Source organism: Gorilla gorilla, chromosome 15 (assembly GCF_029281585.2).
Source record: "Gorilla gorilla gorilla isolate KB3781 chromosome 15, NHGRI_mGorGor1-v2.1_pri, whole genome shotgun sequence".
NCBI classification, from domain to species: domain Eukaryota; kingdom Metazoa; phylum Chordata; class Mammalia; order Primates; family Hominidae; genus Gorilla; species Gorilla gorilla.
This window is the reverse complement of record NC_073239.2, coordinates 123,662,893-123,690,849: the sequence shown is the minus strand read 5'-3', so window position 1 is coordinate 123,690,849 and position 27,957 is coordinate 123,662,893. Positions and strand designations below refer to the sequence as shown.

The 27,957-nt window shown below is 40.3% G+C and overlaps 2 pseudogenes and 1 gene segment (V, D, J or C); all 3 read left to right on the top strand.

The window, feature by feature from the left end:
- The first annotated feature begins 446 nt into the window (after positions 1–446).
- Positions 447–7,625, top strand: LOC109023157 (uncharacterized; annotated as a pseudogene).
- A 7,426-nt stretch (positions 7,626–15,051) lies between these two features.
- LOC134757161 (immunoglobulin heavy variable 3-23-like) lies at positions 15,052–15,681 on the top strand. The segment is given in 2 exon segments: positions 15,052–15,159; positions 15,261–15,681. Coding segments are annotated over 2 exon segments (447 nt in total).
- An 8,542-nt stretch (positions 15,682–24,223) lies between these two features.
- On the top strand, positions 24,224–26,539 carry LOC134757152 (immunoglobulin heavy variable 3-49-like; annotated as a pseudogene).
- The last annotated feature ends 1,418 nt before the right edge of the window (positions 26,540–27,957 follow it).

The following is a 27,957-nucleotide window of genomic DNA, read 5'->3' as shown; positions in this document are numbered from 1 at the left end:
TAGGCCCATTTATCTCTGTCCTGTAGTTGGTTCAGAGCAACTGAGGCCAGCTGTGAGGAGCATAGGCCCAGGTACTAGGACTCACTCATGCCAGATATAAGCCCTTAGACACATACATAGCCCCTCCATGTGTGGGTTCACTTTTACATCTGTACATGAAGAAACCACTGATTCCTAAATAACATAATTTATACACATAGGTAAAAATAATTAAAAATGTGATAGTTATTAAGTGTTTATCACAGAACAATTTCACAATAAAACAGCATTTTCCCAAATATAATCATTGTCATCGAAATCCCCAAGGACACTCTCATCTGCCCTGGGCCCTGCCCTCTCCTCAGGCATCTCACCCCAGAGCTTGCTATATAGTAGGAGACATGCAAATAGGTCCCTCCCTCTCCTGATGAAAACCAGCCCAGCCCTGACTCTGCAGCTCTGGGAGAGGAGCCCCTGTCCTGGGATTCCCAGGTGTTTTCATTTGGTGATCAGCACTGAACACAGAAGAGTCATGATGGAGTTTGGGCTGAGCTGGGTTTTCCTTGTTGCTATTTTTAAAGGTGATTCATGAGGAAATAGAGATATTGAGTGTGAGTGGACATGAGTGAGAGAAACAGTGGATATGTGTGGCAGTTTCTGACCTTGGTGTCTTTTTGTTTGCAGGTGTCCAGTGTGAGGTGCAGCTGGTGGAGTCTGGGGGAGGCTTGGTACAGCCTGGGGGGTCCCTAAGACTCTCCTGTGCAGCCTCTGGATTCACCTTCAGTAGCTATGCCATGAGCTGGGTCCGCCAGGCTCCAGGGAAGGGTCTGGAGTGGGTCTCAGTTATTTATAGTGGTGGTAGCACATACTACGCAGACTCCGTGAAGGGCAGATTCACCATCTCCAGAGACAATTCCAAGAACACGCTGTATCTTCAAATGAGCAGCCTGAGAGCTGAGGACACGGCCGTGTATTACTGTGCGAAAGACACAGTGAGGGGAAGTCATTGTGCGCCCAGACACAAACCTCCCTGCAGGAACGCTGCGGGGGGAAATCAGCTGCAGGGGGCGCTCAGGACCCACTGATCAGAGTCAGCCCCAGCGGCAGGTGCAGATGAAGGCTGATTTCCTGTCAGGATGTGGGACTTCATCTTCTTAAAGTTTCTCTACTGAACCTAAGTTCGGAATTCTGTGATTACTAGTGTCATTTCTACATATTTTTAAAATGATTGTTTTAATATGAAAACCTATTCTCATATGCAGAAAATGCAGATTGATCCTCACAGAGGAGATGAAAAGTTCTCAACCATGGTCACCACTGTCAGAGTCCTGAGGAAGCTCACGGCTTCCTGGTGAGTCTTCTCCAGTCAGACTGAGGACAGGAACTCCAGAAAGATTCCTGACTAGAACTGAGGTATTGCTCCTCACAAGAGAGCTGTAGCTCCGGGGGATCTGTTCCTGCAGACCCCTGATTCGGTGGTGCATGAATAAAACGTACACTGACACACAGATGTTCTGTTTTCCAGTTCAGCTGAGGGTCCGAGGCCACTTACAGACTCCAAGAAGAATCCTGTAAAGAATGGCAGCAGTGGCCCTGAGCAGCTCGCACTCCAGGCGTGTATTTAGTGTAGAATTAACAACAGAAGCTGAGTCAACACACTTGTGGATAATTAACATGGTTAAGAGAGTAGTTCTACGAATGATCAAAGCTCAGGGACTGCGGTCTAAAGTAAATACCATTAGGGGGCAATACCCTGGTTAGTTAATGGGGGTAGGGTAACCAGACTTAACTGGGGAGGCCTCTATTGTCCCTAGTATTTACCCTATGCCTGATGCTCTAAGGTAAGAACTGGCCGCCTTCAGCCTGTTCAGTTATTACAAGCTATGTAACCTTTCGGCCTTCTAAAAAGGTTTATGACTATTCCCTATAACTTTCCTTAATATTCCCCTTTAATATTTCCGCCACCATCCTGAGTGAATCCCAGCAAGAACAGTCTTTGGGGATTCTGATTACAGAAAAAAGAGAGGCTGGGCCAGGGTCAGTGTCATGTAGAACCTCACAGGTTTCTCATTGGACCCTTCTCCTGACACTGAAGAATGCAAATCAGAATCAATACTGATCTGGAGCTTCTTTTCCTAATTCATTTACTGTCTTTTTTAGATGTTGTTCTCATTTTTCCATTTGCTTTTCCTGCTTTCCGAGAAAGGGAGATGTTTTTGCTGTGGTCAAAATTCCAGGCCTCAAGCCCTTTTCCTGGAGCTCAGGTGGGTCTCAGGCTGTGGCTGCTGCTGTCAGGCGGGAGAGGCTGGTGGGACTTTCTTCACTCCTCGTCACTCAGGACCCTCCACTGTGTTGCATGGAGACTCATGTCGAAATACAAGTTGCCAGTGGAAACTGAAGGGACAAGCTTGTCTGGTTAACATGGGATGTGGATGTGTTTCTAATCCTGTTCTGAAAAACCGTCACACAGTAACGTTCTTCACTAGTGGAGGAGGAAGTGGGTGTGAACGTTGTCAGAATAAAAATGGAGCCACGTGTGTTATAATCTTTACAGGTGAAGCTGGAGGAGGTCATGAATAGAGGGTTCTCATGCACACATCCCTGATAACAAGAACTACCCTAAAAATACTCTGCACAGCCACAACCTTGAACAAAGCCTACCACAACAATAAGAGAATTAATACTGAGGGGATATCTGCCCTGCAACTCCCTGTTCAGCCTTAAACTGATTCCACCCTTGTTATTGATTCTTCTACTCCAGGATAATTGTCTCAAAATAGCTCATGTAATCTTCTCATTTATCCTTCAGACACTTGTCTTCCTTTACCAACCTAAATGTGACCGTGGATAATCCCATTGCAATGCTCATTTTCAAATAAATACGATTTGATTTTGGAGAACCTCCTTCTCTCTGATGTTTAGGTTTGACAAGCTGCAGAGGGACACACCACTTTCCTGTGAGATGTAGGGGATGACAATTTTGGGGGATGGCTGGAAACGTGCAGTATCCTTAGGGTCGGCATCAGTAAATGCAGGCTGGAAATCTTAGAAAGATCTCAAGCTGCTTAATCACCACGGAGTTTTACCTTCTCCAGATCTGTTCTGATGGAATCAGGGCCAAGTTTGTTATTGATGATAATCTACCTAATATTGAGTCAACTGATCACAGTTTTAATAACATCTATTAAAAAATTCACACCTGGATTAGTGTTTGATCAAATAACTACAAAGTATTGCCCAACCAAACATACCATCAGGCAGACTGTTACCCACAGAGAAAAACATTGAACATGAGTTTGAGGTTCTCAATCGTTAAAGGTGTAAAACCGATTATGTTTAAATTATGCTATCTTTATTTTTGTTATTGAGTTGTAGAAGTTTCATTTACATTTTGGATATTAACGCTTTTTCAGATACATGGCATATTATCCAGTTCTGTGAGTTGGAGTTATTATGGCATATTATCCAGTTCTGTGAGTTGGAGTTATTATTTTGTTACTTTGCAGAATCTTTTTTTTAAATCTAGTCCCACTTGTCCAATTCTGTGTTTTTTTATTTGTTTGAATGTAAAACCCAGAAAAAGATTGCTAATTTTTTGAGGGTTGGGAGTTTCACAATTGCAGGTGTTTCATTTAAGTATTTAGTGCATTTAGAGTTAATTTTTTTGTTTATTCTAACCTAAAATTCTTAATTCTTTGCATGTAAAAATCCAATTTTCATAACACGCTCTTTGGAAGACACTATAATTTAGCAATTATATATCGATGGTTCTCATGCTGAGAGTCAGCTGGCCATCAATATGTGGGTTTATATCTAAGCTCTCTGTATGAATTTATGCAAATGCCATTCTGATTTATTACTGTATGTTTCTAATAAATGTTGAGGCCTGCAAGTGTAATACCTCAAGCTTTATTCTTGCCTTGTTACAGATATTAGACCAAAATATTCTAAAATTTTACTTTTGAGTATAACAATAGCTGAGACTTTTCTTAATGGCTTTTATTATGTACAAGTTGTTTTCTTGTCTTCCTACTTTGTTCAGAGTTTTTATAATGAAATCCTGAATTTTTTTCAAGTGTTTTCTGTGTCTGAGGAAATGTTACTGAGATATTTTTTCTTTAGTTTTTTAATTAATCAACCGAATTGATTGATTTGAGAATGTCAAATCATCTGTGCATCTCAGAATAAATTTGAGTTGATCATGGTGTGTGGTCTTCTATAAAATCTTTAGAATTTATTTTACTATTGTTGGGGGGTTAATTTATGTCTACTAATGATATTGGTCTATGATTTTCTTTTATTGTGGTGCCTTTGTCTATTACTGGTAGTACTCTAACGGTAGCCTCATAGAAAGAGTTTGGAAGGTATGTTGCAGACTGCCTTTAAAATAGATTTTATCAGTGGAGAAACGGTGATAGCTTTTTTCTTCAGTTTTCTGTTGGGAAGAGTTTTTTTTGTTTGTTTGTTTTTTGTTTTTTTGTTTTGTTTTGTTTTGTTTTTTGAGACAGAATCTCGCTCTGTTGCCCAGGCTGGAGTGCTGTGGCACAATCTCGGCTCACTGCAAGCTCCGCCTCCTGGGTTCATGCCATTCTCCTGCCTCAGCCCCCAAGTAGCTGGGACTACAGGCGCCTGCCACCACGCCTGGCTAACTTTTTGTATTTTTAGTAGAGATGGGGTTTCACCGTGTTAGCCAGAATGGTCTTGATCTCCTGACCTCGTGATCTGCCCGCCTCGGCCTCCCAAGGGAAGAGTTTTATGTTGTTTAAAAGATATTTTGAATAACTTAACCTGCTTAATAGGCTTACATAATATTCCTTTCTTCCATTCTTTTTAAAGAACTGCTTACCTTTCCTAATTATTTTTTGGGTGATTTTTTTTTCATAAAGATTGTGCAATACATTTTGAGGTGAGACTTAGTGGATTTTTTCTAATGAATTAGAAATAATAAATCACTTAATTGACTATTGTATTAAGGTTGATTTGTTGAATATTTGCTAACGGCCAGTTCTTTAAGCTGTGCCATGTACTAAATCCCTAACCGACTATTTTATTCAGGTTGATTTGCTGAATATTTGCTAGAGACCAGTTCTTTACACTATGGCATGTAATAAATTCCAAATGGCAGTACGTCATTGTTTACTTAGCTTTTGTACTTATATTTTTCAGAGGAAAAAACAATACTGTAAATTGTAAATACCCAATACCTAACAGTATTGTATGCAAATCTGTGACTGTTGGCAGTGTCATCTCTGAGAAACAGATAAAGTTTATTTACTATATATAAAAAAACAGTTTGGAAGGTGGACTCCTCACCAATTTTTGAAAGAGTTAGAGAAGCATTAGCATTAATTCTTTAAATGTTAAGACTAATTTTATGATGTAACATATAACCTATCACGGAGAATGTTCAACGGGTGCTTGAGAAGGATGTGTATTACGTGGCTCTTGGTTGGAAGGTTCTGTAAATGTCTTTCAGGTAAATTTGTTCAATAGTGTTGTTCAAGTTCAGAGGCTTATTAAGAATTTTCTTTCTGGATTTGCTATACATTATTCTAAGTGAGGTGTTAAGGTTTTCCCTTATTTTTATATTGTTTTCTATTTCTCTACATATATCTTAAAGTTTGCTTAATGCATTTATATTTGTATTTGTACTGTGTAAAAAATAAAATAAAATAATAATTGCTTAGTGAATTTCATGGCACAATCACATTATGAATAATCATATTTTCCCAAATGCTGCCATTGCCACTAACTCCTCCAGATACATGGTGTATTATCCAATTCTGTGAGTTGGAATTATTTCGTTGCTTTGCAGAATCTTTTTTTGTTAATCTAGTTCCATTTGTTCAATTATGCTCCTCTGGGAGTCTCACATCTGCTCTGGGCACTGCCTTCTTCTCAGGCATCCCACACTGGAGCTTGCTATAGAGGAGGAGGCATGAAAACAGGGCCCTCCCTCTACTGGTGAAAACAAGCCCAGACCTGGCCCTGCAGCTCTGGGAGAAGAGCCACAGCCCTGGGATTCCCAGGGGTTTCCATTTGGTAATCAGGGCTGAACACAGAACTCACTATGGGGTTTGAGCTAAGCAAAATTTTTCTTGTTGCCATTTTAAAAGGTGACTCATAGAGAAATAGAGTGAATGAGAGTGAGTGGATATGAGTGAGAGAAACAGTAGATGTGTTTGGCAGTTTCTGACCAGGACGTTTGTGTATTTTCAGGTGTTCAGTGTGAGGTGCAGCTGATAGAGTCCATAGAGGGCCTGAGACAACCTGGGAAGTTCCTGAGACTCTCCTGTGTAGCCTCTGGATTCACCTTCAGTAGCTACTGAATGAGCTGGGTCAATGAGACTCTAGGGAAGGGGCTGGAGGGAGTAATAGATGTAAAATATGATGGAAGTCAGATATACCATGCAGACTCTGTGAAGGGCAGATTCACCATCTCCAAAGACAATGCTAAGAACTCGCCGTATCTGCAAACGAACAGTCTGAGAGCTGAGGACATGACCATGCATGGCTGTACATAAGGTTCCAAGTGAGGAAACATCGGTGTGAGTCCAGACACAAAATTTCCTGCAGAAAGAAGAAAGGATTCTGGGCCGCAGGGGACACTCAGCACGCACAAAACAGGTGGAGCCCCAGGGCAGGTACAGAAAAGCAGTCAAGGGCTGCTGTCCTTCAGGATCTGTGCTTTCCTCTGCATGTAGCAGTTCCCCTCGAATCCTCTGCACTTTTATGTTTCTGTGCCCACCATGAGGTCCCTGGATTACAAAACTTTAATTTAAAAGAGGAAACATTCTTATATGTCCCAAAAACAGAAGTAAGTATTAGAGGCACAAAAGTGCACAGGCGGCCAGGTGAGGCTGTAGACACTGCCACCCCACAATGCCAGTCTCACAACTAGCACTGGAGAGTAGTGGGAGTTCAGTGGAGCTTCCTACCTATCCTGTGGTCCAAGCTAAGTCCAGCGAGGCCATTGGTGCCTTCCAGAGCTCAGTTGTCCATCAGGATCTCCCATGTGTCCCAGCAGCAGCCATGCCTCAGTATCCACACTGTGCACAGCCAGTGTCTGGGAGGAGCTCCCAGGATGAGTGTCTTTGGCACACACCAGGTGGCGGGTGTTAGAGTGCAGTGCAGCAGCTGGCTGCCTGGTCTATTGGGCTCCCTGATGTTGGAGGGATTAGAGGTGCATTCTCAGGCCCAGCACCCTCTTTGTGAATTTTTATATAAAAACCCTGATTTTACTTCATTTTCTCAGATGACATAGATAACTAAAAACAGAATCTGCAAAGAAATTGTAATTTTCAACTTTACCCCAAATTCATTGTTTCTTAATTCTGTGCAAGATCCAAACATATTATTGCCTTCCACATGAGAAATTGTTCTGTTTAAACTGAAATCATTTTTTCTCATATTCTTTCTTTTTGCCCAGTTACAGAGATCTTGTTGAAAATAAGTTGGGTTCTTTCCACACACTAACCCTCACCTCCCCTAGAGAAAGAGCAGAGATTGTCCTCACTCTGAGTCTACGGGAGGAGCTGTTCCTGTACAATTCAGAGCCTGCAGAGACCCCCATGTGCAGCTTCAGTGAGTCAGACATTTCTCCATGTGGGCGACCTCCTGTGCCTGTGACTGCTGCTCAGGCCTAATTGTGGGTTAAGATTTAGGACACCCTTTAAGTTATCACATCTGAATCCTATTCTGAAAATCACCATAAAGAGAGATAGTTCAATGGCTATTCTCCTGACATAAGTTTCTCTTTATTACTTGGTTCCAAGTATGGAGAAATATGTGACCCTATATTTGTCTGAATCCAACATCAGAATCCACTGCATTACTCTGGGAGACTCACAGATCGAACACAGGTGAGCTCTTTATTCTCATAGAAATGTATGTATTTGGGAATTTCAACATATTGTCCAGAACCTGTGCCTGCCAACAACTGTGTTTCTTGGTGCACTCTTGGCCTGGTGAAGCCCTCACAGACCCTATCCCTCATGTGTGTCATCTCTGCATTCTCCATCACAACCAGTGCTTCCTCCTGGAGCTGCATCCATCAGCCCCTCTCTGGGAGGGAATGGAGTGGATCGGGTGCATAGGTCATGAAGGGAGCACACATTACTCCCCTTTCCTCAAGAGTCCAGTCACCATCCCCAGATCCATGTCCAAAAACAGTTCTTCCTACAGCTGAGCTACATGAGCAACAATCACATAGCCATGTATTTTTAAGCAAAAGACACAGTGAGGGAATCACTGTGTGAGCTTACACCAAAACCTCCCTGTGGGGGTGCATAGGACAGAAGGGGTTACTCAGGAGCCCAGGGGGCTCTCAGGACACCGAGGGGCACTCAAGACCATTGTAGAGGCATGCAGGTAGCCGGGGGCTCTCAGGAACCATGGAGGAAAATCAGGACACCAAAGGGTGTTCGGTACAGCGGGGGGCTCAGGACAATTGTGGGAATTCAGAAAGAACAGGTTCAAGGCTCAGCTTCAGGGCAGATGCAGCTGGTGTGAAAAGGGGCTGGATGAGGTGTTTTGTGTGACCATCATGTTTCACCAGCAGACACCCTCCACTACATCTATTCTAATGCATGTGTTTGTATGATTAGAAAATGATATTGATATAAATATATAACCATAGCTAGGTGTGTCTTTTTCTGCCTTCCTTCCTCCCTTCTTCTCTCTCTCTCACACAGAAATTTACATACACCCACCCCACAACACACATAAATCTATAACTTTTATTACCTGATGTATTCAATAAACCTGATTAATGTGTTTTGCAGCTTCATTGTTTATGGTGTTGTAGCAATAAAAACCATCTGTTTCCCAGCTGTGTACTTCTCTAAGCTGAGTAGCATCTTTGTTCATAATACCCAGAATGAAAAACAACCCAAATGTCAATCATCAGCTTAATTGGTAAACACATTGTGGAAAAGTCATTCATTGACATACTACCCACTGCTACCATCAGCTAATGTTGGCTACGCTCAAAAGCATGGTTAAATTCACAAGTACTTCAGATGAGTAAAATGAGCCAAAGTGATAAAAGTGCGTACATAGGATACAACTTTCATAAGTTCTATAGAACAAAAAGTAATCTAAAGTTGCAAAAAAAATCAGTAGTTCACTGTGAATATTGTAGGAGAAGGGAAGGACTAGGAAGGAGGAATTATGGAACAAGATAAAATGTTGAGGGAATTGACTTGTTGTCTATGTTGATAGTGATAATGTCTATGACAATATTTGCAAAATTGAACACTTCATGTGGAGATTATTGTTTTTAGTTTAACCCCATTAAAGATAGTATTAATTACAACAGGTATAAATTGGTATCAAAGGAATTAAAGATAAATAAAATACATGAAAATTCAGAGAATCCTGAATATACACATGAATGAGTGCTGGACATCTCTGTATTTTTAGAGAAGCACTAGAATACAGCAAAACAATGGCATAATTTTACATCACTAAGAAAGTTTATCAAACCCACCAGGCATGTTGTATTAGTTCATTTTCACACTGGTATAAAAAACTACTTGAGACTGGGTAGTTTACAAGGAAAAGAGGTATAGTTGGCTCACAGTTCTGCATGGCTGGGGAGGCCACAGGAAACTTACAATCATGGGGGAAGGTGAAGAGGAAGCAAGGCACATCTCACAGCCCAGCAGGAGAGAGACAGAGGAGGGGAAGTGGCACATACTTTTAAACCATCAGCGGTTGTTAGAACTCACTCACTATCATGAGAACAACATGGGGAAACTGCCCCCATGATCCAATCACCTCTCACCTGGTCCCTCCCTTGACATGTGGGGATTAGAATTTGAGATGATATTTAGGTGGGGCACAAAACCAATCTATAGCACATGTCCAGTTCTGTCCTGGAGTTGTTTCAGGGATCCAGTGTGTCCTGTTGATAGAAACAGTGACACCAAGTTCATACTATCAGTTGTAGTTGACACCGTGCAAAGCCAAGAGATCTCAAGTGAGATTTAGTGTGTATGTTGTGTCTAATGAAGTCACACACTCAGAGCAAGTGAATAGGGAAAAGTTCATTATCTACACTGTAGAGGTGTCTGCTGAGTGCAGGGCGGGTCTCCCAGGAAAATCCAAAATGGCTTGAAAGAAAACCAAAGGAGACTGGCTCAGGGCTTTTATAATGGTTTAGTGGTGGGGGCAAAGTGAAGCTTCCCACTCACAGATGGGGGTTTATAGGGTTTGAAACTCCCACTGGCATCAAATGAAGAAGCTCCTGTGAGTCTGAACTAGATTCACCTTGTGTGGCAAAAAAGGAGACGATGGAGGAGTGAGCCTTAAGTAATCAGCAGTCATGCACCAAAAACTAGTGTGACAACTTATTCCATGCAGCAGGAATAAAAATAATGAATAAGAAAGAAGACAAGGGTTCAGTATGGGTGGACAACACCCAGATCTGCAGAAATGAGATGACTTTAGAAATGTAAGCAAAGAATAATGAGAAAAAGAAGAAGCGGATGGAAAATTAAACAGGGGCCTGGTCTAATGTCTTGGGTAGAAGCTTTTCACAATCAAGGATTATCAGCTTATTCTGCAGGTCTTAGGTCAGCCATCTGCTTAAAAACATCAGAAACGCCAGAGGGTCTGTGAGGATGCTCAGTTTAACATCTCCTATTTGAGTAGCTTTACAGTTGTGTGGAATTCTTAATTGATTCTTTTTTGTTTGTTTTTAGGGACAGGCTCTCACACTGTTCCACAGCTTAAAGTACAGTTGTGTGATCATAGCTCACTGTACATTTGAGCTCCTGACTCACACAACCTTTCCATCTTAGCTTTCTGAGTATCTACAACTAGATGGGCACACCACCCCTACCCTCCTTATTTTTTAAACATTTTTTTCATAGAAATAGCATCTCTTTATGTTGCTCAGGTTGGCTTCGATTGCCTGGTCTCATGGGATTTCCCTCACTTTGCTTCTGGAAGTGGTGTGATTAAAGGGATGATCCACTGCATCTGACCTGAATTTATTCTTTAGTTGTAAAATATGAACCCAATAATTAACTGCCTGGATGTTTTCTGCAGTGAGTTAGTTAAAAGCATCTGATAAGGTTCCTTCCTATGTGATTCACGAGCAGTATTTTCCGCTGATGTTCCTTCCAGTTTCCTTGCTGAAGATCACAGGGAATTGTGGAAAATATGTAGTAAAAAGGCAGCCTCAAACTCTTCATTGTTAGAGTGGATATCACACAGGAATCACTTTCCGTATTTTGTAACACATGCATGCAATAGAGCAAACATGATCTCTGGGGGTAAAGTCTATAAACGTATGGGCCTTTTAGCTACCAAGTCATAGGGTAATAACTGATGTACCCTGAGGACTGGACCGTGATTCCATAGTGCTAGTGGAAGAACCCTTGACCAAGGGAGTTTTACATTTTATTAAAATATGTAGAGATGCCACTTTTTAAACATTCCCAGAAGGTTGTGAGTGGGATTGACTCTGTCTTGTATGAACAAAGACAATGCCCTCCATGATTAGATAATATTATAAACTAGATTGAGCTACAGTGTTTGCTGTATTGAATCACTGTATATTTTATTTTTTAGCTCCATGTTAGTTTTTTGTCTGCGTGTTAGCGTTGGCTTTAAAATGATATTAATCAGCTCTGTAGTAAGTAGAAATTCATCTGAGAGTTTCTTTCCTTGTTTTCCAGTTTGATAGGATTTCCAGAAGACATAAGAACCCTCTCTGTTTGTAAAAATATTCCAGGCCAGGCCAGTGGCTCATGCCTGTAAACCCAGCACTTTGGGAGGCTGAGGTGAGGGGGATCATTTCAGGTCAGGAGTTTGAGACCAGCCTGGCCAACATGGTGAAACCTCCTTTCTACTAAAAATACAAAAATTAGCCGGGCATGGTGGTGCTTGAGGATTGCTTGAACCCTGGAGGCTGATGTTGCAGTGAGCCGAAATTGTGCCACTGCACTCCAGCCTGAGAGACACAGCGAGAGTCCATCTCAAAATAAAAGAAAACAAAACATTCCAAAGTTATGCACCATCTAGAAACTTACGTACTTATTTCTCATTTTTAATTTATTAAAAAGCTCTAATAAGTTCAATGTTTTCTGCCTTCTCAGTTGATTTCACAACACGTATAATAATATATCCTAAATAAAAGTTTGTTCTCTTAATACAAATTACTAGTTAATAACCCTTACTTTATTATTGAGGTATTATCCATCAGTGTTCATCAATGCTCTCAATGGGACTCTTACATAGAGAATATACAAAATATTTTCCTGATCATGACATAAAACAGATGTGAACACATTCTTAGCATTCAGCCATGTCTCCTGTCTATCATGTTATAAACCACATGCTAACTTTGACTTTATTGGGACTTGTTCTAATTTCAAACTAGTTATTTTTTATCTTCATGCAGCTGGATTATTATGTGTGGCTATTTATTCAGAGAGTGATAAACACAACATTAACAATTTTCACTGCAGGCATGTCTAGGCAACCCCCTGTGCACAATGACCTTGGTGCTTTGGAGATTCTATGGGGACCCTTCCCTACCTGCCTAGGAGAGTTCTCTGCCTTCTACCTCTATCATTTTCCTCTTTGAATAAGTACATCTAACTGTTGTTAGAATAGAGACAAAGACAAATCTTAACTGCTTCCAGCTGACGGGGGATGCTGTTTGGGAAGATCTCTCTTGGAGGCCTGTCTAAGGGACCCCAGGAAAAGGGAGCCATTACCCCAGGCTTCAGTTGCATGAGCATTTGGAGTTTGATGGTCTGAAAATGAGAAAAGGAAAATCAGATTATTAGAAGACATGTATCCAAACCTAACAAGGTGGTCAAGGTGGTAAGGACAGTTTGAAAGAAAATTCCAAGGCTGCTGACATGCCCAGATAACTGCGGCTGTAGTTATGCCTGCTAAGATTTGGGTGCATGGGGCTTGGCTTTTGTTAGATCCCTGGGATTTATTTTCCCAAACAAAGAAACCTCCAGGTTAGGGGCACCCTATTCATTCCCATCACCCGGCAGGATTTAAAGGATAATTGCTTAGAATTAAAATATTGATACAGATTTTTTTTATATTCCCCATCGCTTTTTGTTTCTTCTGGGCTGTAGCCAGAGATCATTGATTGGCGCTCAGGAATAAGCAGAGTTAGTCTAAAACGCAGGCAAATACTTAAACAACTGAGGAGATTAGAATTTAAAGATGATCGTATGATATGTTTTGGGTGCATGGGGCTTGGCTTTCATTAGCTCCCTTGGACTTATTTTCTGAAACAAAGAAACCTCCGGGTTAGGGGGACCCTATTTATTCCAGTCACCTGGCATGATTTGCAGGATAATTGCTCAGAATTAAAATATTTGTCCAGATTTTTATATAACCCATGCCTTTGTTTCTTCTGAGCTGCAGCCAGAGATCATTGGTTGGTTCACAGCGATAAGCAGAGTTAGTCTAAAATGGAGGCAAATACTTAAAACAATTGAAGAGACTGTAATTTAAAGACCAGTGTATGATATGTTTTGAAACATAATTTTTCTCTCTCCAGTTCTGATTTTTGTCAGAAACTAATCATTATAGGACTGAGTTGTTTGCAAAATGAACTTTAGTCTTGTGGTTGGTCGGATCATTTGCACAAAGTGAAACCATAATAATTAATAATAATTCTGTAGGAAAAGCCTGCAAGCACCAGGAGCTTCACAGTCTAACACTATGAACACGTGCATCCTCCAGCAACTCACTGAATATTTTCAAGTCAGCCGGTTCTTAGCTTAAATAACATCCAGTTGGTATCTGTCCCAGGTACACTAATATATGGTTCTCTCTGCAGGCCCCTCTCTCCACAGATTTAAGGTTTTTTTTTCCTCTGTGATATCAACTCAGATATGTTGAAGGTTTTTCCCATATTTGTGGTTTTTCAGGTTTGTTGTTAATGAGGTCAGAATAAGATCATAGTTTACTCATTTTTTTATGTTCCCATGCTAAGTAGCTACTTTTCTCTATAAAATCCATTAGCTGAGAGAAAAAATAACATTTTCCTAACAGTGAACAATTAAATAGTTTGACACATATTTATGTACTGGTATATAATGCAGCTTCAAATCAAGGTGTGCCTCAATAGTAAAAAACATGGCTAAATTCTCAAACAATTGTGCTGAGTGAAAGAAGCTAAGGAATTAAGAGTAAATTTTATGTGATTCATTTGTATAAATTTTAGAAGAAGCCACTACCATAAATTAAAATGAAGAAGATTTAAATTTTTCTGAGAAAATGGGGTTGGGAATGATGGGGATGTGATTTAAGTTTCAGAGGAATAAGGAAAAAGATTTAGGGATTAATTTAATTATTCAAAACTTGATTGAAGTGCTGAGTGAATGGCTGCAAACATAGCTCTACATTTTTCAAATCCTTCCCTATAAATTTGAATTAATTATTTATTTATTATACTTGAATAAAACAATAACAAAGAAATAAATGAATATTTTTGCTAAAATGGAGCAATAAAAAGACTGATATTGACAGAAGAAATATGACTGACTTCTGAAAACACGCATGAACCATGGTTCACTCTGCATATTTAGGTGAATTACAGAAAGTTGTCATAACAGACGGGGAATCCTGCAGACTTCACTAGGCATGGTCCACGCTGCCCTGGAGTTGTCTCAGGGGAGCTGCCTCCTCTGGTGATTAGAGCACAGGCCCAGATAATAGGATTACATTTTTTTAGATGTGTAAACTTAGACGCACTGCACAACTGCTGTATTCTCTATGTAAATTATCTCCTGTAAAATACAACACTGAAAGCTGCATTAAATATATTGTGTAAATATGTAAAAATAAAATCAGATTATGAGAGCTAAATGTTAATCAAGGCACAATCACATAATATAAAATTATATTTTCCTAAATGATGGAATTACTACCAATCTCCCCCAGGACACTTCATCTGCACTAAGCCCGGCCTCTCCTCAGATGTCCCACCCCAGAGCTTAGTATATAGTGGGGGACATGCAAATAGGGCCCTCCCTCTACTGATGAAAACCAGCCCAGCCCTGACCCTGCAGCTCTGGGAGAGGAGCCCCAGGCCTGGGATTCCGAGGTGTTTCCATTCGGTGATCAGCACTGAACACAGAGGACTCGCCATGGAGTTTGGACTGAGCTGGGTTTTCCTTGTTGCTATTTTAAAAGGTGATTCTTGGAGAACTAGAGATATCGAGTGTGAGTGAACATGAGTAAGAGAAACAGTGGATTTGTGTGGCAGTTTCTGACCAGTGTCTCTGTGTTTGCAGGTGTCCAGTGTGAGGTGCAGCTGGTGGAGTCTGGAGGAGGCTTGGTCCAGCCTGGGGGGTCCCTGAGACTCTCCTGTGCAGCCTCTGGATTCACCTTCAGTAGCTACCACATGAGCTGGGTCCGCCAGGCTCCAGGGAAGGGTCTGGAGTGGGTCTCAGTTATTTATAGTGATGGCAGTAGCACATACTACGCAGCCTCCGTGAAGGGCAGATTCACCATCTCCAGAGACAATTCCAAGAACACGCTGTATCTTCAAATGAACAGCCTGAGAGCTGAGGACACGGCCGTGTATTACTGTGCGAAAGACACAGTGAGGGGAAGTCATTGTGCGCCCAGACACAAACCTCCCTGCAGGAACGCTGGGGGAAATCAGCTGCAGGGGGCGCTCAGGATCCACTGATCAGAGTCAGCCCCAGAGGCAGGTGCAGCTGGAGGCTGTTTCCTGTCAGGATGTGGGACTTTGTCTTCTTCTGACGGTTCCCCAGGGAACCTCTCTAAGTTTAGAATTCTGTGGTTCCTAATGTCATCTCTACATATTTTCAAAAGATCATTTTAATGTGAGGGCATAACCTCTCATGCACCAAATGCACACTGATGCTTACAAAGATGAAAAGTTCTCAACCATTGTCACCAGGATCGCAGTCCTGAGGAAGCTCATGGGTGCCTGATGAGTCTCCTCCATTCAGGCCCAGGACAGAAACCTCAGAGGGATTCCCGGACTAGAACAGCAGGGATTCTGATCACAGCCAATAGAGAGGCTGGGCCACGGTCAGTGTCCTGTAGAAGCTCACAGGGTTCAAGTCTGACCCTTCTCCTGACCCTAAAGCCAATCCGCGTCAGCACTGATCTGGTGCTCCTTTTGCTCCCAATACATGTTCTTTCTTTGGAGTGTTTGTTCTCCCTTTTTTATTTGCTTTTCCTGCTTCCTGAAAAAGAAACACATGGTCTCTGTGGTCTACACTCCAGGGCTCAAGGCATTTTCTTGGAGCTCAGGTGGGGCTCAGGCTGTGGCTACTCCAGCCACGTGGGAGAGGCTGATGGGATTTCCTTCTCTCCCCATATTCTCAGGACCCTCCTCTGTGTTGTGTGTAGACACATCTGGGAATGCAATTGGCTGTTAATAGTGAAGGGGATAAACTCATTTGATCAAAATGGGATGTGGATGTGGAATTAACCCTGTTCTATGCACACTGTCAGAGTCATCTTCTTCAGAAGTAGTGTTAGAAAGAGCTTGTGAAATTTATCGGCATCAAAATGGATCCCCTTGTGTTAAAACCCTGATGAATGAAGCTGGGGAAGGCCATGAAGGAGGGTTCTAACACATATTCCTGATGAATGAAGCTGGGGAAGGCCATGAAGGAGGGTTCTAACACATATTCCTGATGAATGAAGCTGGGGAAGGCCATGAAGGAGGGTTCTAACACATATTCCTGATGAATGAAGCTGGGGAAGGCCATGAAGGAGGGTTCTAACACATATTCCTGATAAGATGAACTGTCATAAATAGACTCTGCACAGCCACAGCCTTTTACACGGAGGCCACCACAATCTTAAAAGATTTATTTCTCCAAGTAAATCTGCCCCGCAACTGCCTGTTCAACCTTACACCGCTGTCTCAAAATAGCTGCTGCCACCCTCCTCATTTTTCCTTAATTCTCTTTTTTATTATTTTTTAAATTATGCTTTAAGTTCTAGGGTACATGTGCTCAAACTGCAGGTTTGTTACATATGTATACATGTGCCATGTTGGTTTGCTGCACCCATTAACTCATCATTTACATTAGGTATTTCTCCTAATGCTATCCCTCCCCCTTCCCGCCACCCCATGACAGGCCCCGGTGTTGTGATGTTTCCCACCCTGTGTCCACATGTTCTTCTTAATTCTCTATCTTCCTTTTCCTACCTGAATGTACCCATGCATATTTTAATTGAAATGCACATCCTAGAAAAAATATTATTATACTTTAGGGTCTCTTTCTGTCTGTTATTCAGGTTGACAAGCTGCAGACGGACATGCCACATTTCTGTGAGACGTAGAGGAGGACAGTTTTTGGAGATATCTAGGAATCTCCAATGTCCATAAGATCAGCCATCAATAAGTGCAGACTGGAGGTCCCAGAGAGAGGCGAAGCTGCTGAATCATCGTGGAATTTCATTTTCTCCAGTTCTGCTCTGATGGAATCAGGCACACCCGTTTTATCAATGACAATCTACCTAACTTAGAGTCAATTGATAACAGTATTAATATCATCTATTAAGTAAATTCATAACTATATATATAGTAAGAGAGGGAGAGAGAGAGACGGAGTCTTGCTCTGTTACCCAGGGTGGAGTGCAATGTCATGATCTTGGCTCACTGCAACCTCTGTCTCCGGAGTTCAAGCAGTTCTCCTGTCTCAGCTGCCTCCCAGTATCTGGAAATACAGGCGCAGGCCACCATGTCTGGCTAATTTTTGTATTTTTAGTAGAGATGGTGTTTCACCACATTGGTCAGGCTGGTCTCAAACTACTGACCTCAGATGATCCACCCACCTCAGCCTCCCAAACTGCTGGGATTACAGGCGCAGGCCACCAAGTCCAGCTAATTTTTGTATTTTTAGTAGAGACTGGGTTTTACAATATTGGTCTGGCTAGTCTCAAACTCCTGATCTCAGCCTCCCAAAGTGCTGGGATTAAAGATGTGAGCTACTGTGCCCGGCCAACATCACCTATATTAATGTTGGATTGAATAACTACAAAGACTACCCTAACCAAGTGTACCATCAAACTTACCATTACCCAGAGGGAAGAATCTTTAACATGAGATTGATTTCTTAAGTGTTTTAAGGTGTAAAACTGACCACTGTACAATCACCCAATTATGATTTTGCTAATGAGTTGTAGAAGTTGCATGCACATTTTGGATATTAACACTTTTTCAGATGCACGGCTTATAATTATATTCTCTCTTTCTGTGGGTTGGAAATTTTTTCCACGCTTTGCAGCATCTTTTTGCTGTGATGTAGTTCTGCTTGTTCAATTCTGCTTTTATTGTCTGTGCCTTTAATTTGAAATATACAAAATCATTCTTAATATTATTTTCTGGGTGGGGGAAATTTTACAATTGCAAGCCATACGTTTAAGTATTTCGCCCATTTAGAGTAAATTTTGGTATTTAATCTAAACTAAAATTCATAATTCTTTGCATGTGTAGATTCAGTTTTTCTAACACCCTCTTAGGGAGAGACTTTGATTCATCCATTGTATATTGTTAGTTCTCATGCTGAAAATCAGTTTGCTGTAGATATATTAGTTTATTTCTGAGCTCTCTCTATATATTAATGCCAATACCATCCTGTTATTATTTATGGATCAAAATGTGCATATTTGTGAATTTCAAAATGTTGTTCAGAACTCGTACATGCCAACAACTGTGTTTCTCCTGCACTCTTGGGCTAGTGAAGCTCTCACAGACCCTCTCTCTCACCTGTGCCATCTCTGCATTCTCCATCACAACCAGTGCTTCCTGCTGGAACTGCATCCATCACCCCCCCAAGGAAGGGACTGGAGCGAATCAGGTGCACAGGTCATGAGGGAGTGCACATTCCAACCCACTCCTCAAGAGTCCAGTCACCATCTCCAGATCCACATCCAAAAAACAGTGTTTCCTATAGCTGAGCTACCTGAGCAACAAGTACACAACCATGAATTTTAATACAAAAGACACAGCGAGGGGAAGTCATTGTGAGCCCAGATACAAACCTCCCTGCAGGGGGAGCTCAGAAACAGCAGGAGGCACTCAGGACACCAGGGAACACTCTGGACACATCAAGGCAGGTGCAATGGGGGGACACGGGGCTGGAGATGGGGTTTGGCATCACCATTGTGTTTCACCACTGGACACCCACCACCGTGTTTATTCTTATGTACCTGATTCTGTGTATTATTAGAAAATGGCATTTATATAAATATATAGCCATATGTAGGTGCATCAAGTTGTCCTCTCCATCGTATGTGGACCTTTCTACTAAGACTCTGAGTCCCTGTATTTATATGAGCACCTCATAAATTATGGCCAAGTATGTGGGATCTCTATCTTTTCTTTCTCCCTTCTTCCCTCCTTCTCTCTCACTCACAAACTCACACACACGCAAAATTCTACAACTTCAGTTACCTGATGTGTTGAAGACAGTTTATAATGCGCAGCTTTTCCAGTTTAGCTGATGTTCATATTGCTGTGAGAATAGGAACATTGTGTTTCTCAGCTGTGTATTTCTCTAAGATAGCAGCAACTTTTTTTTTTAATTTGACCTTTTTAAAAAATTTTATTATTATTATACTTTAAGTTTTAGGGTACATGTGCACAAAGTGCAGGTTTGTTACATATGTATACATGTGCCATGTTGGTGTGCTGCACCCATTAACTCGTCATTTAGCATTAGGTATATCTCCTAATGCATTTTTTAAAATACCCAGATACAGAAAGCAATCCAAATATCAATCAGCAGCTTAATCATAAACAAATTGTGGTAAATTCATTCCCCGGAAAATCACCCACTGTTACATTCTGGTACCGCTGGATATGTTCAACAGCAAGGGTAAAGTCACAAGTACATACGATGAGTCAAATAAGACAGATAAATACAAGTACATACATACAATTCCTCTTTTATAAATTCTATAAAATTAATACCAATCTAAAGTTACATAAAGAAAACCAGTAGTTGACTCTGGGTGTGGTGTGAGAAGGAAAGATGTAGGAACAAGAAATTACAGGAAAACAAGAGGAAATTTTGAGGGCACTTGAGTTTTTTCTGTGTTGAGAAAGGTAATGGTTATGTCACTATTTGTCAAATTGTGCACATTATGGGATGGCTATTATTTGCTAATTTCACCTTATTAAAATATTCCAAATTTAAACACATATAATTTGGTAGAAAATAAGTTAGACAGAGATGAATAAAATACATGAGAAATAAAAAAAGAAAATCACAGAACGTTGGCATAAGGACTTCACTCATCAAACTGAAGAAATTTTAAATTTCTCAACACAGAATTAAAGATTTGATTAAAGATATATGAGAAATCAAAGACTCCTGGATATATACATGAATAAACCCTAAGCCTACCTATATTTTTAGGGAAACACTAGAATACAACAAAATAATGTCATGAATTCATTACATAATGGGCGTTAATCAAACCCCACCAGGCATGTCCAGCTGTGTCCTGGGGTTGGTTCAGGTAACAGGTGTGTCCTGTGATTAGGAGACGTGGCAACAAGCTCACAGCATCTGTTCTAGTTGACACCATAAAAAGGCCAAGAGATCACAACCAAAATGTAGTGTGGATGTCACATCTGTGAGTGCCGCACACTCCCCCACGTGAATATGGAAAGTTTAATTACCTCTTGAGGTGTCTGCTGAGAGTAGAGCTGGTCTCTCAGGAATGTCCAAAATGGCTTGATTGAGCAAGAAAGGAGACTGGCTCAGGGTTGCTATACCAGTTTGGTGGTGGAGGCAGAGTGAGGGTTCTCACTCACAGAAATGAGTTTGTGGGGTTTGAACCTCCAAATGGCATCAAATGAGGGAGTTCTTGTGATTCCTAACTAGATCCACCACGTGTCGGAAAGAAAGGAGATGATGGAGGAATGAGCCTTAAGTTACCAGCAGTCAGACATCAAAACAAGTCTGATGACTTATTCTATGTGGCAACTATAAATAAATGAATAAAAATATATCATAATAAATGAATTATTCATAATAAATGAATAAAACTATGAATAAAAATAGATCAGTGTCCAATATGGGTGGACAAAAACCAGGTCTACACAAAACAAGAAGACTGCTTATAAGAATAAGCAAATCGTAATGAAAAGGAGGAAAATGAGGAAAATGAGGTGAAAGGCACGGGGCAGGGGATTACACAAGGGTCCTGTTCCAATGTCTTGTGTGGAGACTTTTCATTACCTAAAATCATCCGCTTGTTCTGAATGTCTTAGGTGAGTTGTCTGCTCCAAAACATCAGAAGCGCCAGAGGATTCATGAGGACATTCAGTTTAATATCTTCTATTTAAGGTGCCTTACAATAGTGTAAAATTCTTAATTATTATTATTATAATAAGAGATAGGGTCTCACTGTGTCACACAGGTTGGAGTGCAGTGGCACAACCATAGCTCACTGTAACCTTGAACCTCTGGCTCACACAATCCTTCTTTATAAGCCTCCTGAGTAGTGAGGACTAGAGGGGTGCACCATGAGACCAAGCTGATTTTTTTAATTCTTTGATAGAAGTGGGGTCTCTCTATGTTATCCAGGCTGATCTCGACTACTAGTCTTATGTGATTCCCCCGGTTTTGCTTCTCAAAGTGGTAGAATTATAGACATGAGCCACGATATTCGGTCTGAACTGATTCTTTAGTTGCAAAATATCAACCCAAGAATTGATATTTTTTCTGCAGTGTTTTGGTTAATATTGCCTGATAAAATTTATTCTAATTTGTTTCAACAGCAGAATTCTTCCTGACGTTTTTTCCAATATATGTATTTTCATGGTTGAAGATCACAAAATACTGTTAAAAGATGACATAAAAAGGCAACCTTAAACTTTTGGTGATTGGAGTTAGTATAATACAAAAATTACGTCCAATATTGTGTAACACACACATGCAAAAAGACGAAGGTGAGCAATGAGGGTAAACTTTCTAAATGTATGAATCTTCCAGCTCCCAAGTCATAGGATAGTAACTGATGTGGCCTGAGGGAGGTACCAGAGTGACACAGTGCTAGTGGGATAACTCTTGGCCAAGAGAGTTTCAATATTTTATTAAAGTTTTTATATTTTTTCAATTTAATGATGCCATTTTTTCAACATATTCAGAATATTGTGAATGGGATTGATTCTGGATGATATGAACAATGGGAACGCCTTCTATGTTTAGATAATATTACGGACCAGGTTGAGATTGAAAGTTTGTAGAAATGATGCACCATAACATTAGTCTAGTTTCCATACTAGGCATTTTCTCTTTGCTTCCATTTCATTTCAAATTTATATGTCAGATCTCTAGAATGTAATAATTTATTTAATAATGTCTTTTCTTGTGGTCCATTTTGATGGGGCTTCCAGAAGATTTGAAAACCTCTTCTGCCTGCAGGACATTTTAAAATTCTGCACTACGGTAAAACATCTGTATTTAATCATGGTCTTCGGTTTATTGACAAGCTCTAGTAAGTGCAATAACTTCTGCCTTCTGAGCTGATTTTACATCAGATAGAGGAATTTATCCTAAATGAAAGTTTGTACTAGTAATATAAATTATGAGTTAATAACCACCACCTTTATTATTTAGGTGTTATTCATCAAGAAACAATGTTAAATCAAGGCTCTCAATGGGAATATTACCCAAGTGGTATACAAAATGTTTTACTAATCTAGATAAAACAGATGTGAACACTCTCTTAGTATCCAGCCCTGTCTCCTGTCTGTCACATTATTAACCACACGGTAACTTTGACTTCACTTCGGACTCGTTCTAATTTTCAGATTCGTTACATATTAAGCTTAATGTCTCTAGACTATTCTAGCAGAGAGTGAAGAAAGACAAGCTAGACTGACAAACAACCTAGGCTGACAAACTTCTTGTCACTCTCTATAAGAACTTGCTTCTCCCTGAACTTCAGACTTGTTGCGTGTTTTGAAACATTAATTATCAAAAATATTAAAGAAAATTTGCAAAGCTACATCTTCTATGTTTATGTTATTGTTGATGCAATTGTAAAAAAATAAGGAAAATGTATTCCTTTTCTACGTGCGTTTCCAAACTTAATAGCAGATTTTTAGTAAGACCAAGAATAATAAAAAATTCAAATATTGTTCAGCTGCTTAATAGAAAAACAAATTATGGTAAATTTGTTTGCTAGAATGCTATCCAGTATTTAGAATAAATAAATGTCTGCTATACCCAACTATAAGGTAAAATATCGAATTACATATGTTAAGTAAAATAAGCCAAACAAATAAGAATATATACTGCATTGATCTGTATAAATTTTAATAAACTAAATGACTCAGCAGCAATGTATAGCTCAGGAGTTGCCAGAGAAATGGTAGAAGAATGAAAGGGAAAAGGAGGAAGAATGTAGAAGAACAAAAGGAAATGTTGAGAATTCTCTTGTCCACCTTGATAACAATGATGGTTACATCATATTTATCAATTGTACAATTTAAATATGTGAAAGTTTATTATCTGTAAACTAAAACTCTCAAAATTTATTACAAGCAAACAAATGGAAACTTAGACAAAGAAGGAGTGATAGAAAGATAGAAAAAATGTATATTAAATTTCAGAAATACCTAAGAACTTATCTGCCTGAACCCTAGTTCTCACCATATTTTTAGGTGAATGCTAGAATGCAGCAAAATCACACATGTTCTCACTACAGAAAGTGGGTTCCACAACCACACTAGGCACGCCCAGCTCTGTCCTGGAGTTGGTTCAGGGAGTAATTGGGGCCAGTGATGAGGAGCACAGGCTCAGGTACTGGGGCTTACTCATCCAGACGTGAGCTCTTAGACACATACTTAGCCCTTTCTCCATGTGTGGTTGACTTCCACATCTGTACATGGAGAAACAATTGACTCTGACAAAACATAATTTGCACAAATATGTAAAAATAAAATAGGATGATCAATTCAAAAAGTTTATCACAGCATAATTTTATAATAAGACAGCATATTTTCTGAGTACCATCGTTGTCACCAAATTCTTGCAGGGCACAGTCATTTTATCTGGGTACTGCCTTCTCGTCAGGCTTCCCACCCCAGAGCTTGCTATATAGTAGGAGACATGCAAATAGGGCCATCTCTCTGCTGAAGAAAACCAGCCCAGCCCTGACTCTGCAGCTCTGGGAGAGGGGCCCCAGCCCTGGGATGCCCAGGTGTTTCCACTTGGTGATCAGCACTGAACACCGACCACCAACCATGGAGTCTGGGCTGAGCCGGTTTTTCCTTGTTGCTATTTTAAAAGATAATTAATAGTGAACTAGAGATACTTAGTGTGAGGGGACATGAGTGAGAGAAACAGTGGATAGTGTGGCAGTTTCTGATCACGATGTCTCTGCAGGTGTCCAGTGTGAGGTGCAGCTGGTGGAGTCTGGGGGAGGCTTGGTACAGCCTGGGGGGCCCTGAAACTCTCCTGTGCAGCCTCTGGATTCACCTTCCGTTAACTACTACATGGAGTGGATCCGCTGGGCTCCAGGGAAGGGGCTGGAGTGGGTAGGTTTCACTAAAAACAAAACTAATGGTGGAACAACAGAATACGCCGCGTCTGTGAAAGGCAGATTCACCATCTCAAGAGATGATTCCAAAAGCATCGCCTATCTGCAAATGAACAGCCTGAAAACCGAGGACACGGCCGTGTATTACTGTACCAGAGACACAGTGAGGGGAGGTCAGTGTGAGCCCAGACACGAACCTCCCTGCAGTGGTGCGCGGGGCCACCAGGGGGCGGTCGAAACCCACTGAGGGCGGGACAGGAGCAGGTGCCGGGAGAGGTTTCCTTTCTCCTCAGCTGGAGAAGTCAGGTTTGTATTTGCAGGACTCTGCAGCATTCTAGGCTGTGACATTTTATCACTTGTATTTATTATGACTTTATTATCGTTAGTATTTAAATTTTAGTAATTATTAAAATTATATATAAGTACATTTTAAATATGTACTTTGAAGATATAAACATTGCTAATTATTTGCACTGATTCTTCCAGAGTTTATTAACATTTGTTGACATCAGCAACTACATAGCTATAGGGACATAAATTTATAAACATAGAAAGATGTATCGGCAAGGCATGGTGGCCTGTGCCTGTAACCCCAGCTTGGGAAGCTGGGGCAGAAGTACTGCTTGAACCCAGAAGGCGGAGGTTGCAATGAGCCGTGATCGCGCCACTGCACTCCAGCCGGGCAACTGAGACTCCATCTCAAAAAACTAAATAAATAAAAAGAAAGAAAGAAAAAAAGATGTACAAATACACAGACCTATGCATATATGTGTAGGCATTCATATTAAACATTAAGATAAAATAATTCTAAAAACATGTCCTGAAGAATCAAAATTAATGATGAACTAAATATAAATTATTGGAGTAATTCATAATTGATTTCGGTTATTTTTAATTGTTTACATGTTGTGATTTTACACAAAATATTAGTCATATATCCTGATAAAACAGGTCAAAATGTTATATCAAGAGTTTATTTACTTTGTATTACTAATAACATAAAATGTTCCACATATTTTTAGCCATGTTTTACTTATCTGTGAAATGTGTGTTTATTAATTTTTCATTTTAATATGTCACCTTTATCTTTCTAATTTCCTGGATTTAATTCCACTACAGCTGAATGCATTTTAATAATTATTGTAATCACATTTACATTTTTTATTTGAATTTTCATATATATTTTATTAGGATTTTAATATCAACATAAATATTTTCCTACCATTGTCTATTTTCTATTTTTATGATATAAAATTAACATAAAAATGCTTAGATTTTCAATGTACAGCTTGAGGGCTTCTGACAAATGTGCGCACAAATAAAGAATTATTTGCTTACTTTTTAGTGTATACCGAGGAGTGGGATTGCTGGGTAAAATGATATCTCTGTTTTAAGTTCTTTGAGAAATCTCCAGTCTGCTTTCCAAAGGGGCAAGATTAACTTATATTTTTCTCATCAGGGTATAAGTGTTCTCTTTTCTCCACAGTCCCACCAGCATTCATTGTTTTTTGACTTTTTCGTGATAGCCATTCTGAGTGGTGTGTTGCTGCACACCCACAATCATCTCATATTTGATAAGGCTGATGAAAACAAGCAATGAGGAAGGGACTCCCTGTTCAATAAATGGTGCTGGGACAACTGGCTAGCCATGTGATGAAGATTGAAGCTGGATGTCTACTTTCAACATACACAAAATTAACTCAAAATTGATGAAAGACGTAAATGTAAGACCTCAAACCATAAAAATCCTTGAAGACAACCTAGGAAATACTCTTCTCGACCCCAACTTTGACGAATAATTTTTGGCTGAGTATCCAAAAGCAATTTCATCCAAAACACAAATAGATGAGTGGGACCTAATTAACTAAGGAGTTTCTGCACAGCAAACCTGCCAGGAGATGCTCAGGACACCAGAGAGAACTCAGTTAAACCAGGGGGCGCTCAGAACAGCAGAGTGTGCTCAGGACACCAGGGGGCGCTCAGGACAGCAGGGGTCGCTCAGACACCAGGGCTCCCTTAGGAGGCCCCTCCACATTAGGTCCCTGGGCAGGGTGGGGTTTCCTTTTTGAACTTGCTATTTTTTGACCTTGTAAAGCAAAGATCTTCCCCAGGATCTCTTAGTATTTCTTCCTTGTAACTCATGTCTTGTCTTGTTTTGTTTTTGTTTTTGTTTTTGTTTTTTGTTTTTGGTCACCTACAAAAACTTAAACTTAGAACAGTTGATTCAGAAAGGCAGGAAAGCAGGCATTCCTCTAAGTCTCCCCTGAGACAAATACATATATGATTTCTTCCTCCCCACCATAATTTATGTAAAAATGAAGATTCACTGAGTCAGACTAAATTGTGTATTCAGTGGAAGGATAATAAATGACACAAAAGAATGCAACCTATTGTCTCTTAACTTCTTCTAACCTGCAAGCCCCCATTTTCATTTGTCCTGGCTTACAGGAAAAAAAAAAACAATGTACATTTCACATGTATTGACTGATGTCTCATGTCTCTGTAAAATGTATAAAAGCAAGCTGTACTTCAATCACCTTGTGCACATGTCTCAGGACTTCCTGAGGCTGGTTATGGTTGGGTTCTTAACTTTGGCAAAACAAATGTGTTGGTCTGTTCTCCTGCTGCTGATAAAAACATAATCAAGACTGGGTAACGTATAAAGGAAAGAGTTTTAATTGACTCACATTTCCACGTGGCTGGGGACACTTCGCAATCATGTCAGAAAAGCAAGGGACATCTTACACGGTGGCAGACTAGAGAGAGCTTGTGCAGAGGAACTCCCCTATAGAAAACCATCAGATCTAATGAAACTTATTCACTATCATGAGATCATCATGGGAAAGACCTGCCCCTATGATTCAATTACTTCTCACTGGGTTCTTCCAATGACACACGGGAAATGTGGGACTACAATTCAAAATGAGTTTTGGATGGGGACACAGACAAACCATATTAATAAACTTCCTAAATTGACTGAGACCTGTCTCAGATATTTGTTGTTTATCCTACTCATGTACAGCCTTCAGAGTTCCAAGGCCTATATCAGTTTTCCAGGATTGTTTCCCCTTTTTGTTGGTTATTTCCTCCTTTATTTTCTATGTTTAGTTCCCTTTTCCTCCCACTATTTTCTCATCAGTGGGATGTGAGACTTCACAGCATTTGAAAGGTAGGTAACAGTGAGCCATCTTAACAACATGGGACCTGTTTATCTAAGAATAATCCATTCTATCAATGAAAGATAAAACAAAACAGGAGACCAGAAACTCATTTGGTTGTAAAATGCTTCCTCTGAATGATTTTGAAAAGGAACAGGTGGGGAAAATAGAAAAGGAAAATAAAAACTTGTGATGTCAATTCATTATGTCATGAGGGGGAAAAAATCCTAAAGGATGATCCATGCAAGAAACTGATTTTCCTTTCATTCCTAAGAGAATA